General features: G+C 37.0%; 2 protein-coding genes across 5 annotated transcripts in view; one reads left to right on the plus strand and one right to left on the minus strand.

Annotated features, from left to right (window-relative positions):
- LOC100914984 (zinc finger protein 454-like) overlaps positions 1-16,557 on the minus strand; it is a 388,067-nt gene that overhangs the window by 296,598 nt on the left and 74,912 nt on the right. The gene's annotated exons all lie outside the window — the stretch shown is intronic.
- The window catches only part of LOC100917426 (zinc finger protein 665-like), a 46,251-nt gene that overhangs the window by 9,940 nt on the left and 19,754 nt on the right, over positions 1-16,557 (plus strand). Inside the window, exon 4 of one of the 3 annotated variants that reach the window (XM_031963972.1) lies at positions 8,552-10,637. The exons of 1 other annotated variant lie outside the window; for it this stretch is intronic. In XM_031963972.1, coding sequence (XP_031819832.1) covers positions 8,552-10,401 — 1,850 coding nt within the window. In that variant the 3' untranslated portion in view covers positions 10,402-10,637. Of the gene's footprint in view, positions 1-1,797; positions 3,999-8,551; positions 10,638-16,557 lie in introns of those variants that run through there. One more of the 3 variants, XM_031963973.1, reaches the window with a different exon arrangement.

Here is a 16,557-nt window from a genome sequence, read left to right on the forward strand (position 1 = left end):
CAAAAAAGTCTTTATGGATAGTTCCCCAAACAAGAATTAAAAAATAATGTAAGATGATTGACAGTACATAGCTTCCTGAATTGACATTAATCTAAAGGAATTCTTTTTGTTTTCAACTGATAGTTTTAATTTTTTTCTAAGTACATTTAAAGATAGTTTTCAGTGTTCATTTTTGTTAGATTTTGAGTTTCAAATTTTTTCTGCCTCCCTCCCTTTGCTCTCCCCTTCTTACCACAGGAAGCAATCTCATAGATTATAGATGAATAAGCATTTGAAACATATTTCCATATGAGTTATATTATGAAAGGAAAATCAGAGCAAAATGGAAAAACCATGAGAAAGAAAGAAATAGGAAAAAAAAAGGTGAAAATGGTATGCTTCAATCTGCAGTCATCCTCCATAGTTCTCTCTCTGGATGTGGATGGCCTTTTTCAACACAGCTCTCGTGAACTTGTCTTGTTTGACTGTATTGCTGAAAGAGCTAAGTCTGTCATAGTTGATGATCACATAATCTTTGTTACTTTGTAACTTTATCCAGTGTTCTCTTGGTTCTGCTCACTTCACTCAGCATCAGTTCATGGAAGTCTTCCCAGGCTTTTCTGAAATCTGCCTGCTCATTATTTCTGATAAAACAGTAGTATTCCATGACATTCATATACCACAACTTCTCCAGTCAGTCTGCAGTTGATGGGCATTCCCTCCATTTCCAATCCATTGCTACCACAAAAACAGGTGCTACAAACATAATTTATTTTCCTTTTTTTTAAATGATCTTTTTTTGATACAGATCTACTAGTGACCCTGGTGGTTCACTGCTGCATACAGTTTTATATCCCTTTGGGCATAATCCCAAATTGCTCTCCAGAATGGATGGATCAGTTCACAACTCCACTAATGGTGGATTCTAATCCACCATTTTCCGTCATCCCCTCCATTATTCCTTATTATCTTTTCCTGTTAGCCCAGGGTCTCTTGAGAATGCTTTAGAACTGTTCAGCCCAGTTCTCCAGTATCCTGGCTCTAATAGCACTGAACAGTTCATATCCGCTATAGATCTTTGTCCTATACATTTCCTTTAGTCATTGTAAAAGCACTTTGAATTGTTAGTGTCTGTAGGAAACTGAATTTTTATGTGGCTTTTTTACTGAGCTCAGAATTCTGAATCTCTAAGCTTTGTTTGCACTTAGATTTTGGTGGAATTAAATGCTGACTTCTTAGAAATGATTGAAGTAACAGACTTGCAGGCCCTGTAGAGTTCTGACTTTTATTTTGTGCTATTTGAATTTCCCCACCATTTGCATCAAATCAGTTTGGATATTTCCAAATGTTATGGTCCCGATGAGTTAATGTGGTACTGTAAAACAAATCTCTGAAAGCTGCCCAGTCTTTTTCCATTGAAATGTTGCAAAGTCTGTGTTTCTGTCCGAATTAAAAATAAACTGTTCTCCCATGGAGAATCAGTCTAATCTGTTGACACTCAGTCTGGTTATCATCTTGCCTTGTGGCTGCCCCTTCTATTGAATGTGAATGTTCAAGCTTGAAGTGAATAAGTCTCTGATGGGAGCAATATTCTGTGGTGAACCATCTCCTTGGTCACCTTCATATCCTCACTCCTTGCAGAGAAAATGTCTATTAAATGCCAACTTTTGCTACAAGAATGTATCCATGAAGTTTTGCTCTATTGAGGTTAGTAATGAGGTCAGGAGTCACTTAAGTCTTAAGAAACAATTGCTGTTGCTTTTAATTATCTGTGTATATCTTTTTTTGTACATATGTTTTATTGTTCATTTTCTTCAGATGTACAGGCCAACTTTGAAGGGAATGAGATAAATAGAAAGCTGGGAATTTTTTTGGAAGCCTGTGACCTGCAAAGATTCATAAAGGATGATCTCTGTGACTTTATTTTGAGGAAAATCCATGACTCTAACATCCAAATAGATAACCCAAGGAGTGACTATGAATTGGATCAAATTAGAAAGAGATTCAAGCTATCTTCATTCCTCAATTACTGTAAGAAAAGGAGCTTAGGGAATAACTGTCTTCTGGATAGTGAATATAGGAAATGTTTTCCTGAACAGGTAGAGCTTTTTCATTCCCTGGAGAAGCCTGCTAAAATACAAATGAATCCAAATAATCAAAGAGAAATAGCCTTCAGGAAGAGTTCAGACCTCATTAGACATCAGAAAAATAATAATGGGAAAATGTTTTGTGTGGGTAACCAAATTGGGAAGTCCTTGAGTCAGACCCCTAAACCTATTACACATCAGCAGATTCACATGAGAAACCAACCTGATGAGTGCAGTGACTGTGAAGCAATGTCATCCCATCATTCATCTCTTCCTTACCAATCTAAAGTTGAACTTGGAATGAAAAAGCATGCTTTGGGTGAGTGTGGGAAGTCCTTTGGTCAGAACTCAAATCTTAGTAGACCTGAGAAGAGTCATACTGAAGAGGTTTATAAATGTAACAAATATGGGAAGATATTCCCACAAAGGTCTAATCTGCATAAACATCAGAGAATCAGTACTGGAGGAAAACCTTATAAATGTAATCAGTGTGGAAAGACTTTTCGATTCAGTTCCATTCTTGTATATCATCAAAGAATCCACACTGGAGAAAAACCTTTTGAATGTAATCAATGTGGAAAAGCTTATAGAAAGAGGTACCTTCTTGCTGAACATCAGAGAATCCACACTGGAGAAAAACCTTTTGAATGCAATAAATGTGGAAAGGCTTTCAGAAAGAGGAAAGTTCTTGCTAAACATCAGAGAATCCACACTGGAGAGAAATCTTATAAATGTAATCAATGTGGAAATACTTTTGGAAACTATTCCATTCTTACTGAACATCAAAGAATCCACATTGGAGAGAAACCTTTTGAATGTAATCAGTGTGGAAAGGCTTTCACTCAGAAGGGAAATCTTGTTGTACATCAGAGAATTCACACTGGAGAGAAACCTTTTGAATGTAATCAGTGTGGTAAAGCTTTCACTCAGAAGGGAAATCTTACTGTACATCAGAGAATCCACACTGGAGAGAAACCTTTTCAATGTAATCAGTGTGGAAAAGCTTTTGGATACAGTTCTATTCTTGCTGAACATCAGAAAATCCACACTGGAGAAAAGCATTTTGAATGTAATTACTGTGGAAAGGCTTTCCGATATATTCACAGGCTTACTGCCCATCAGAGAATCCACAATAGAGAGAAATCTTTTAAATGTAATCAATGTGGAAAGGCTTTTAGAAAGTATTCCATTCTTGTTGACCATCAGAGAATCCACACTGGAGAGAAACCTTTTGGATGTAATCAATGTGGAAAAGCTTTCACAGTTAGGGGAAGTCTTGTTGACCATCAGAGAATTCATACTGGAGAGAAACCTTTTCAATGTAATCAATGTGGAAAAGCTTTTACACGCAAGGCATATCTTACTGAACATCAGAGAATCCACACTGGAGAAAAACCTTTTGAATGTAATCAATGTGGAAAAGTTTTTACATCAAAGGGAAATCTTAATATTCATCAGAGAATCCACACTGGGGAGAAACCTTATAAATGTTGTAAGTGTGGGAAGGCTTTTCGATACAATTCCATTCTTGCTAAACATTACAGAATCCATACTGGAAGGAAATTTTTTTAATGTACTCAGTATGCAAAAGCCTTTGGAAACAGGTCAATTCTTGCCAAACATCAGAGAATCTGCCCTGGAGAAAAACCTTTTTGATGTAATCAATGTGGAAAGATCTTCTCTGAGAGCTTCGATTTTGCTCAACCTTAGAGAATCCATCATGCAGAGAAATCTGTTGATTGTAATTAATAGGCTTTCACACAGAAATCCAATCTTGCCGAACTTCAGGAAATTCACACTGGAAAAATACCTTTTGAATGTAATCAGTGTTCAATGATTTGACACTGAGATCTTATCTAGGTGGCATAGTGTGTAGAGCACCAGCCCTGAAGTCAGGAGAACCTGAGTTCAAATGTGGCTTCAGACACTTAACACTTCTTAGCTATGTGACCCTGGGCAAATCACTTAACCCTAATTTCCTCAGCAAAAAAAAAAAAAAAAAAAAAAAAAAATAGTAATAATAGTATTAGGTTTTTAATTTTCAGCATACATGCAAAGATAATTTTCAACTTTCACACTTATAAAACCTTGTGTTCCAAATTTTCTGTCCCATCCTCCATTCCCCCATCCTTTCCCCCTAGATAGAAAGTATTCCAATATATGTTAAACTTGAAAAATTCTTCCATACACATTTCCACATGTATCATCCTGCAGAAGAAAAATCAGATCTAAAAGGATCCCTCCCCCCCCCAAAATAAGGAAAAAAAAAAAAAAACCCAAGCACACACCAGAAAGAAAAGGTGAAAATACTATGTTGTGATCCACTTAGTTTCCATAATCATCTGTCTGGATGGATGCAGATGGTTCTCTCCATCACAAGTCTACTGGAATTGACCTGTATTTTCTTATTGTTGAAAAGAGCCATGTCCATCACAGTTGATCATCACATAATCTTCTTGCTTTGTACAGTGTTCTCTTGGTTCTACTCACTTCATTCAATATCAATTCATTTAAATCCAGGATTCTCTGAAATTATTCTGCTGATCGTTTCTTATAGAACAATAACATTCCAGAACATTCATGTACCATAACATATACAGCCACTCTCCAATTGATGGGCATCCACTCACGTTCCAGTTCCTAGCCAGTACAAAAAGGATTGCTACAAACAATTTTATACATATGTGTCCTTTTCCCTTTTTTATGATTCTTTGAGATACAGACCCAGTAGAGACAATGCTGAATCAAAGGTTATGCACTGTTTAATAGCCATTTGGGCATAGTTCCTTATTTTTCTTCTTAATAGTTGGATCAGTTCACAACTCCACCAACAATGTATTAGGGTTCCAGTTTTTCCACACCCCCTCCAACGTTCATCATTATCTTTTCCTGTCATTTTAGCCAATCTAAGATGTGTAGAGTGGTACCTCATGTTGCCTTAATTTGCATTTTTCTGATCAACAGTGATTTAGAGTATTTTTTCATGTAACTAGAACTGGTTTTATTTTCTTCATCTGAAAATTGTCTGTTCACATCCTTTGATCATTTATCAATTGGAGAATGTTTGTATTCTTATAAATTTGAGTCAGTTCTCTATTTTAGAAATGAGGCCTTTATCAGAAACACTGGCTGTAAATTTTTTCCGAGCTTTCTGCTTGACTGCATTGATTTTGTTTGTACAAAACTTTTAAATAGGCTTTTAAACTTAATATAATCAAAATTATCCATTTTGCATTTCATAATGTTGTCTGTTTCTATTCCTGTGTGCATTTGTTTTGTTTGTCCAAAGCTTTTTAATTTAATATAATCAAAATTATCCATTTTACATTTCATAATGTTTTCTAGTTCTTCTTTGGCCATAAATTCCTTCCTTCTTCACAGATCTGTGAGACAGATCTTCTTCTCTTAATTTGTTAATTGTGTTAGCCTTTATATCTAAATTTTGAACCTGTTTCAACCTTACCTTGGTATAGGGTTTTGGGCGTTGGTCAATGGCTAGTTTCTGCCATGGTATTTTCCCTTTTTTTTTTTCCAGCAATTTTGGTCACATTGTGAGTTCTTGTCTCGGAAAGTGTACTCTTTGGGTTTATGAAACACTAGATTACTAGTCATTGAGTATTGTGTCTTTGAATGTAACACACACTCAACATGAATGGGAATCTAGCTTATCCTACAGGAAAAAAAGAAGGGAAAGGTGATAAAAGAGAGGGCATATTGGAGGAAGGAATGGTCAATAACTAAACACTTTTCAGGACTGGCAGCTTGAAAAAAGGTAGAGAATAGAATAAATGAGGAAATTTACGGTGAGCAATAGTAATTGTAAAAAAAAAAACTTAAGCAAGTTTCTCTGATAAGGCCTTATTTCTCTCTCTTTTTTAATTAAAGCTTTTAATTTTTAAAACAGATATAGATAATTTTCAACATTACCCTTGCAGAACCTTTTATTCCATTTTTTTCCCTTCCTTCTTTCCACCCCTTCCCCTAGACGGTACAGAATCTATGTTAAATATGTGCAGTTCTATATCATGTTGCACAAGAAATATTAGATCAAAAAGGTAAAAATTGAAAAAGAAAACAAAATGCAAGCAAACAACAACAAAAAGAAAAAAAATAATATGTTGTGATCCACACTCAGTCCCCAACCTATGTGGGTGCAGATGGCTTTCTTCATCATAAGACCCTTGGAACAAGCCTGAATCACCTCACTGCTGAAGAGCATCAGAGTAGATCACAACATAATCTTGTTGCCATGTACAATGATCTCTTGGTTCTACTTATTTCACTTAGCAGTACTTCAGATAAATCTCTCCAAGCTTCCTTGAAATCAAACTACTAGTTATTTCTAAAAGAACAATAATATTTTATAACATTCATATACAACTATTCTCCAGCTGATGGGCATCCTCTCAGTTTCCAGTTTCTTGTCACTACACAAAAGATTGTCAAAGACATTTTTGCACGTGTGGATCTCTTTCCCTTCTTTAAGATCTCTCTGGGATTAGACACTGATGGATCAAAGGGTATGCATAGTTTGATAGCCTTTTGGACATATTTCCAAATTGCTCTCCAGAATGGTTGAATCAGGACACAACTCCACCAACAATTTATTAGTGTTCCAGTTTTCCCACTTCCCCTCCAACCTTCATCATTATCTTTTCCTATCATCTTAACTAACTAAGAGGTGTATCTCAGATTTGTCTTAATTTGCATTTCTTTGGTCAATAGTGATTTAGAGCCATTCCCCAATTGATGTGATCAAAAAATATGATATATGCCTTAAGGCCAGAAATTCATGCATATCCTTTGACCTAACATTGCCATTATTAGACATGAATGCCCAAAAGAGATTTTAAAAAATGAAATGACGTATTTGTGCAAAATTATTTGTAGTACCTATGCTTTCAATGCAAAAAAAAAAAAAAAAATTGGAAATAGAAAGAATGCCCATCAATTGGTGAGTGGCTGAGAAATTAGAGTAGGTGATTGTCATTAAATATTATTGTTCTTTGGGAAATGATAAAAAGATGCTCTCAGAGAAAAACCTGGAAAGTCTTCCATGAACTCAAGCAAATTTAAATGTTTTATGTACAAAGTAATAGCAATGTTCTGGGTTGATCAGTTGTAAATGACTTTGCTTTTTTCAGCAGCACAATGATCCATAACTACTCTGAATGTCTTGTGATGAAAAATCTTATCCTCATCAAGAGAAGAAACTGATTATGTCTGAATCACCTTCTTTCTCTTTTTTTTTTATGGTCAGAGTGGGTATATGTTTTATTTTTTTTTATAATAGGTTTTTCTCTTTCAAACTACATAACTTTTAGTATTCACCTCTACAAATCCCCTTGCTCCAAAGCTTTCTCCATCTCTTAATGCATGCCCCTTCATGCAGATAGTAAGCAATCCAACACAGGTGAAATGTGCAATTTTTTCAAACTTATCTCCATATCCATCATGCTCCACAAGAAAAATCAGACCAAAAAGTGGGGGGAAAGGTCATTGTCTCTTTTTAAACTTTATTTTTCATCAGTTTTTTTTTTTAACCAAGATGGGAGATTTATATTTTCTTTCACAACATGATTTTTATGTAAATGTTTTAGAAAAAAAGTTTTAACTGTAACTGGTAAAAAGAGTAAATTAATAAATAAGAAGATTGGGAAATATTGACATTTCTTTTCACATAGGAAATATATTTCTCATACTTGGGTAAAAAAAGGAATGCTATAGAACTGTTCTGTCCATCTCTCCTGGATCATGTTTCTTTCACTGCTCAATGTTGCTCCATCTACGCTGAGTTGTTCAGATGCACATAAGTCCTTGACCCATATATAGTCTCAGGAATTGTAAAAGCACTTTAAATTATTGCTGTCAGTATAAAACTGATTTTTATGTGGCCTCTTATTGAGCCCAAAATTCTGAATCTCTCAAGTTTTGTGTTTACCTAGCTTTTGGTGTGCCTATGCCTTTTTAAAATACTGCATTCATAGAAAGGATTGAAGTAATTTACTTGCAGACACTGTACAGTTCTTACTTTTGTTTTTACCATCTGAATTTCCCCATCATTTTCATGAAACCAGTTTTGATATTTCCCAGTGTTCTGGCCCAGATGAGTAAATGTAATGTTGTTGATTGTTGATAGATTGTTGAAAGCTACCCAGTTTATTTCTGATGAAATGTTGCAAAGCCTCTGTTTTGGCCTTGGCCTTGGATGGCCAAGTTAGAAACAAACTGTTCTCCTATGGAGAATCACTCTAATCTGTTGACATTCAGTCTGGTAGATATCTTGCCTTGTGGCTGCCACTTCTGTTGAATGTGAATGTTTAGCTTGGAGTGAATAAATTTCTGATGGGACCAGTACTCTGTGGTGAACATCTCCTTGGTCATGCTCACATCACATATATCCTCTTAAGTAACCATTGCTGTTGCTTTTAATTATTCATGTATGTCTTTTCATGGATTTACATATGACTGTTCATTTTCTTCAGATGTGGAGACCAAATTTGAAAGGAATGAAATGACTAGAAAGCTGGGATATTTTGTGGAAACCTGTGAGCTGCAGCGATTCATGAAGGATGGTCCCTGTGACCTCACTTTGAGGGAAATTAATGACTTTAACATCCAAATAGATAATCCAAAAAGTGACTGTGAATTGGATGAAATTAGAAAGAGATTCAGACAATCTTCTTTCCTAAATCATTGTAAGAAAATGAGCTCAGAGAATAACTGTCTTCTGGATAGTGAATATAGGAAATGTTTTACCGAACAGGTAGAGCTTTTTCATTCCCAGAAGAAGCCTGCTGAAATGCTGATGAATCCAGATAATCAATGGGAAATGGCCTTCAGCAAGAGTTCAGACCTCATTAGACAGCAGAAAAATGATATTAGAGAAATGTGTTATGGAAGTAATCAAGCTGGGAAGGCCATGAGTCAGATCTCTAAGCTCATTAGCCATTGGCAAATTCACAAGAGAAAGCAGTCTGATGAAAATACTGAATGTGAAGCAATCTCATCCCATCATTCATCTCTTCCCAACCATTGTATAGTAGATCCTGGAATAAAAACATATGCATTTGATGAGTATGAGAAGGCTTCTGGTAAGAACTCAGATCTTGATGGACCTCAGAAGATTCATATTGGAGAGTTTTATAAATGTTTTGAATGTGGGAAGGCATTCCCACGAAAGTCTAATCTTCGTAAACATCAGAGAATCCACACTGGAGAGAAACCTTTTGAATGTAATCACTGTGGAAAGGCTTTCACAAAGAAGTACCATCTTGTTGAACATCAGAGAATCCATACTGGAGAGAAACCTTTTGAATGTAATCATTGTGGAAAAGCTTTCTTACGCAAGAGAAAACTTACTGTACATCAGAGAATTCACACTGGAGAGAAACCTTGGGAATGTAATCAGTGTGGAAAAGCTTTCATACAGAAAATAAGTCTTGAGGAACATCTCACAATTCACTCTGGAGAGAAACCTTTTGAATGTTCTCAATGTGGAAAAACTTTCTCACGCAAGGGAAACCTTACTGAACATCAGAAAATCCACACTGGGAAAAAAACTTTTGAATGTAATCAATGTGGAAAAGCTTTTGGAAACAGTTCCATTCTTGCTAAACATCACAGAATCCACACTGGAGAAAAACCTTATAAATGTAATCAATGTGGAAAGGCTTTTCCATTCAGTTCCATTCTTGCTTATCATCAGAGAATCCACACTGGAGAGAAACCGTATAAATGTAATCATTGTGGAAAAGCTTTCTTATGGAAGGGAAACCTTATTGAACATCAGAGAATTCACACTGGAGAAAAAACTTTTGAATGTAATCAATGTGGAAAGACTTTCACGCAAAAAAAAGGTCTTGGTCAGCATCAGATGATCCACACTGTAGAGAAACCTTATAAATGTAATCAATGTGGGAAGGCTTTTGTATACAGTTCCATTCTTGCTAAACATCAGAAAATCCACACTGGAGAGAGACCTTTTGAATGTAATCAATGTGGAAAAACTTTCAGACAAAAGGGACATCTTACTGTACATCAGAGAATTCACACTGAAGAAAAACCTTTTGAACATAATCAATGTGAAAAGGTTTTCAGTAAGAGGAATGTTCTTGTTAAACATCAGAAAATTCATACTGGAGAAAAACCTTTTGAATGTATTCATTGTGGAAAAACTTTCAAACAGAAGGGACCTCTTACCGTAACACATCAGGAAATTCATGCTGAAGAAAAACCTTTGGAATGTAATCAATGTGGAAATTCTTTCACACGCAAAAAAAAATCTTGGGGAACATCTCAGAATCCACACTGGAGAGAAACCTTACAAATGTAATCAACGTGGAAAGACTTTTGGACAGTTTCATTCTTGTTGAACATCAGAAAATCCACCCTGGAGAGAAACTTTTTGAATATTATCAGTGTGGATAGACTTTAACACAGAGGTCCACTCTTGCTGAGCATTAGGGCATTCATACTGGGAAAAAACTTTATGAATGTAATCAATGTTGAATGATTTATACTGAGCTCCATTTTTATTAAAGTAATAATGGGTTTTTAATTTTCAACATAGATGTAAAGAGTTTTCAACATTCATCTTTGCAGAACCTTGTGCTTTGAATTTTTCTCCCTTCTTTTCCAATTCCCTTTCCCTACATAGCATGTAATTCAATATAAGTTAAACATGTGTAATTCTTGTAAACATATTTCCACATGTATTATGTTCCACAATAAAAAATCATATCAAAAGGGTCAAAAAAACAAAAACAAAAAATGAAACAAGCAAACAACAAAAAAGATGAAAATGCTATGTTGTGGTTCACATTCAGGCTCTGAATGTAGAGGGCTCCCTCCCTCACAAGTCTACTGAATCACCTTATTGTTGAAAAGAGCCAAGTCCATCATAGGTAATCATCACATAATCATCTTCTTACTGTGTGCAATGTTCTATTGGTTCTACTCATTTCACTCAGCATCAGTTCAGGCAAGTCTTTGCAGCCTTTTCAGAAATGAGCCTGCTGATCATTTGTTATTGAAATGTAATATTCCATTACATTCATATACTATAATTTTTTTCTCCCATTCTCCAACTGATGGACATCCATTAAATTTCCAGTTCTCTGTTGGTAGTGAAAAAGCTGCTCCAAATATTTTTGCAGAAATGGGTCCATTCCCCTCCTTTGCGATGTCTTTGGGATACAAATCCAGTAGAGAGATTCCCGCACCCAAGGGTGTGCATAGTTTGATAACCCTTTGTGCTCTCCAGATTGGTTGGATCAGTTTACAACTCCACCAACAATGTATTAGTGTTCCATTTTTTCCATATCTCCTGCAACATTTATCATTATCTTGTTATCTTAGTCAATTTAAGAGGTATGAATTGGTACCTGAGTTTTCTTAATTTGCATTTCTCTAATCAATAGTGATTTTTTTCATATGGCTAGAAATGGCTTTGATTTCTTTATCGGGAAATTGTTCATATCCTTTGACTATATCCATTGGGGAATGGTACGTAGTCTTATAAATTTGAGTCAATTCTCTATATATTTTAGAAATAAGACCTTTATCAGAAGCACTACTCATAATTTCCTCCCCCCCCCCCCTCCAGCTCTCTTCTTCTACTCTTGGTCACATTTGTTTTGTTTGTACAAAACTTTTTTTATTTAATATAATCAAAACTATTCATTTTGCATTTCATAATGTTCTCTAGTTCTTCTTTGGCCATAAATTTCTTCATTCTCCACTGATCTGAGATATAGACTATCCCTTGTTCCTCTAATTTGATTATTGTATCACCTGTTATGTCTAAATCATGAACCCATTTTGACCTTATCTTATTATAGAGTGTTAGGTGATGCTCAATACCCTTTTTCTGCCAAAGTATGTTTCAATTTTTTCAACAATTTTTGTCACAATACGTTCCTGGCTCAGAAGCTAGAGTTCTGGGGTTTGTAAAACACTAGATTACTATAGTCATTGAGTACTATATCTTCTGAATCTAACCTTTTCTACTGATCCACTACTCTATTTTTTTATCCAGTACCAAATGGTTTTGATGACTGCTGCTTTATTATATAGTTTTAGGTTTGATACAGCTAGGCCACCTTCCCTTGCATTTTTTTCCCCATTAATTTCTTTGAAATTCTTGACCTTTTTGTTCTTCTGGATGAATTTTGTAGTTGTTTTTTTTCCTAACCCTTTAAAATAATTTCTTGGTAGTGTGATTGGTATGGCACCCAATACATAAATTCATTTAGGTAGAATTGTCATTTGAAAAATATTACCTTAGCTTATCCCTGAGCACTTCACATTCTTCTAATTGTTTTGAACTAACTTTATTTATGTGAAAAGTATTTTGTAATTTTGTTCATATAGTTCCTGGCATTGTCTTGACAGGTAGACTCCTAAATATTTTATATTATCTACAGTTATTTTAATTGAGATTTCTCTTTCTCTTTTTACTGAACTTTATTGGTAACATATGGGAATGCTGATGATTTATGTGGGGTTATTTTATACCCTGCCACTTTCCTAAAGTTGTTCATTGTTCCTAGTAGTTTTTTTGTTGATTTTCTAGTATTCATTGAATTCCAATCTTGCTAAATATCAGAAAATCCAGATTGGAGCTAAACCTCATGAGTGTGGTGAACATAGCAGAGCTTTGACTTCCCATTCTTAGCATATTTAACAGAAGAAGTTGGTTCCCCACTTGAGGGAAATCTTGTGCGTTATGTCAAAGTGGTAATGTCTTCCAACAACAATCATTTCTTATTTTCTATCTCAGAATTCATATAAGATACAAATCTGATCATTGTCATGAATAAAACACTCAAATGGGATTCATATTTTTATTTTTGCTGAGATCAATATGAGGAGCAGTTTCCTGGAGACTCGGTGTAGGAAGGCTTTCAACCAGAGAACTTTTCTCACTTTCTCTCTCAGTATTCATTGAAAAGTCTTAGAAATAGGTTCATGTGGCTATGCTTTTCCCTGGAGGAGGAGGATCAGCAGACAACCTTATTGCTAATGGAAGGAAGATGGATAAAGGCAATGTTTGTAGGACTGTCCTCTGATAGCTCAGACTGTAGCTCAGATAATCCATACTGGGAAAATAGATTATGAATGTAATTAATATGGAAAGGCTTATAGAATGACATACCTTCTTTTTTTACTATAGCTTTTTATTTACAAGATATATGCATGGGTAATTTTTCAGCATTGACAATTGCAAGACCTTTTGTTCCAACTTTTCCCTCCTTCCCCCCACCCCTTCCCCAAGATGGCAGGTTGACCAATACATGTTAAATATGTTAAAGTATAAGTTAAGTACAATATATGCCTACATGTCCAAACAGTTATTTTGCTGTACAAAAAGAATCGGACTTTGAAATAGTGTACAATTAGCCTGTGAAGGAAATAAAAAATACAGGTGGACCAAAATAGAGGGATTGGGAATTCTATGTAGTGGTTCATAGCCATCTCCCAGAGTTCTTTCACTGAGCGTAGCTTCAGTTCATTACTGCTCTATTGGAATTGATTTGGTTCATCTCATTGTTGAAGAGGGGCCCGTCCATCAGAATTGATCATCATATAGTATTGTTGTTGAAGTGTATAATGATCTCGTTCTGCTCATTATATTCAGCATCAGTTCATGTAAGTCTCTCCAGGTCTTTCTGAAATCATCCTGCTGCTCATTTCTTACAGAACCATAATATTCATATGCTACAATTTATTCAGCCACTCTCCAGTTGATGGGCATCCACTCAGTTTCCAGTTTCTGGCCACTACAAAGAGGGCTGCCACAAACATTTGTGCACATACAGGTCCCTTTCCCTTCTTTACATTCTCTTTGGGATACAAGCCCAGTAGAAACACTGCTGGGTTAAAGAGTATGCAGTTTGATAACTTTTTGAGCATAGTTCCAAATCAAATGACATACCTTCTTACTGAACATCAAAGAAATCTGTGTACAGTGGCTTTCACACAGTTGGTCATCAGAGAATTGACATTGGAGTGATACCTTTTAAATGTAAGTTATGTGGAAAGGCGATAGACTTCTAGTCTTTCTAGCCATCAGACAATCCACACTGGAGTGAAACCTTTTGAGTGTAATCAGTTTGAAAAGGCTTTCACAGAAAAGGGAAATCTTGCTGCCCCTCAGAGAATACCCCTGACGGCATGACCGGGACCTTTATGAGAGAGGACTGACAGTCCCTCAGGAGGCAGCAGCAGAGCTTTCCTGTAGCCTTTCCCACAGGCCAGGCTTTCCTTCTCCAAGGTGCCCTTCCAGGTCCTCAGAGAGCCCAGAGCCTTTTCTCCAGACTTGCCCTTGCCTCCTCCCTCCCTGGAGGTGCCTTCCACTTCTCCCAGCAGGGTTTCAACATGGCCCTTCCAGGCTGCCTATGGATAAGGATGTTGCTCTCCAACTACTGACCCTGGCCCCAGAGTGGGCAGAGTTGGCACTGCAGGAGGCAGTGCCCCTTGGCATCTCTGCTTCCATTGTGGGCACCCTGGACATCAGAGTGTGATGGTGGGTTAGAGACGGGAAGAAGTCTTAGTGGGGGATTAGGCTGAGAGCCAGGGAGGAGTTCTGACCCCAAAATACCCCACTGAACATGGAGTAGTCACCACCTGGAGAGATGTGGAGATCTGGGGCCATGCTTTCTGTATTGTATTCCATGAGACCACCAAAGAGCCCCCTGTGCTGCTCACAGAAAGAAGCCCCCTGGCCCCAAAGGAAAGAAAGGATGAAACAGATTATGTGACATCTCCCTGAGAGCCTCTCCCCACTCTTTGCAATAGCGATCAGCTGAGGGACATGTGTGTCTGACACTTCCACAGATGACACAGGCACAGTCTCTTGAGCCACATGTCTTCTCCTTTGGCATGGCTTGGTTTTGTCTTGTACCCAGATTCACAAAGTGTTCTGGGTGAGATCTGGTGAGGGCATAAAGAAAGGAAATGAGACATTATTCAGAAAAGAAAAAAGATGTGGATTTGTGCATTTAGAGTTAGAAATGTCTTACAGAGGTTTTTCCCATAGCTCCACACACCAGTCCAAGGACAATTGTAGCTTCTAAGTGCTTTTTTAGGAAATGAGTCTGAGAGTTTTCTGAAAGGAATTGGCAGAAGGAACATAATGAAGTGGGCATTGAGTATATAGATATAAGCACAGCCAGTGTAGAATCAAATGGACTTACTTATGCTTACTTACATATTCAGAAGAGCTCCATTTCCTAGCTGAAAGCCTCATTGGTACGTGTTGGGGGACATGAGTGTACATGATGTGATTATGTTTTCCAGAGTTAAAGGAAGAAGGAGATTTGGAGGGAGTGACCTAAAGATGGCCAAAAAGCAGCACTAGGGGGGATGGTGAGGGTTGGGTGCCATTGAGAAGTCTCCCCATCAGGAGAGCAGGGACTCTGGGTGGGCTGACAGCTGAGGGAAGCAGAAGTCATGGCTTGAAGGTGGCCCCCAAGACCACTTCTGGTTCTATGAGGGGGAGTCAGGGAGAGCACAGGTAGGCCCCTTGACCTCTGGATTCATGCTTACCTGGGGAGTGCGAGCACTGCCCTGCATTTCTTGGAGACAATTATCTCAAGGAAAAGGGGGGTTTCTTCCCTCCAGGCTTCTGCCTGGAAGAGAAGTCCCAGGCAAAGTTTGCTTAGAAATGTGCATTGTAGTAGAGTCAAGTCTCATAATATGGTCTTTAATAGATCTTTTAGTGATAAAAAATATAAGCTACATAACTATAAATCTTTTTGAACCTTCACAGCGAATTATAAATCTTTCAAAACAGCATTTTAAAACAGTATTTCACTCCCTCCAATTAAATATAAAAACTAATTTTTTACATTTTTAAAAAGTTTTGAGTTTAAAGTTCTAGCCTCCTTTCCCACCACCTGATCGGTAAGGAATCTGACATGTCATACATATGCAGTTACGTAAAGCATTTCCATATTAGTTATTTTGTACAAGAAGACTTGAACAGAACAAGAAAGGAAGGGAAGAAAGAAAGAAGGAAAAAGAGTGTTTAGCCTTTATTCCGATAACATTAGTTCTTTCTCTAGAATTGGAGAGCATTTTTCCATCATGAACACTTTGGAGTTGTCTCGAATCTTTGTGTTGCTGATAGTATCCAAGTCATTCACAGTGCATCATAACATGTGGTTACTGTGTGCAGCGAGCCTCTGCTGGTTCTGCTGACTTCCCTTCATATCGGTTCACGTCAGTCTTTCCGGATTTTCCGGAATCGTTCTGCTTGTCGTTTCTTACAGTACAGTACTATCCCAGGACAATCGCATGCCGCGGCGTCTCCTTTCATAGGTGCTGCTGTTACCCCAACGCTGGAGCGTCTGACGGTCACTGGGTCGTGGCCAAGAGCGGCTCTGCCCCAGAGGCTGATGGGAAAGTGTTCTAGAACACAAGGTAGAAAATGACCGGGATTCCTTGCAGGGTCTTCCCATCTCCATATGTTAGCTCTTTACTTCCC

The sequence above is a fragment of the Sarcophilus harrisii genome, chromosome 3 (assembly GCF_902635505.1).
Source record: "Sarcophilus harrisii chromosome 3, mSarHar1.11, whole genome shotgun sequence".
Classification (NCBI taxonomy): domain Eukaryota; kingdom Metazoa; phylum Chordata; class Mammalia; order Dasyuromorphia; family Dasyuridae; genus Sarcophilus; species Sarcophilus harrisii.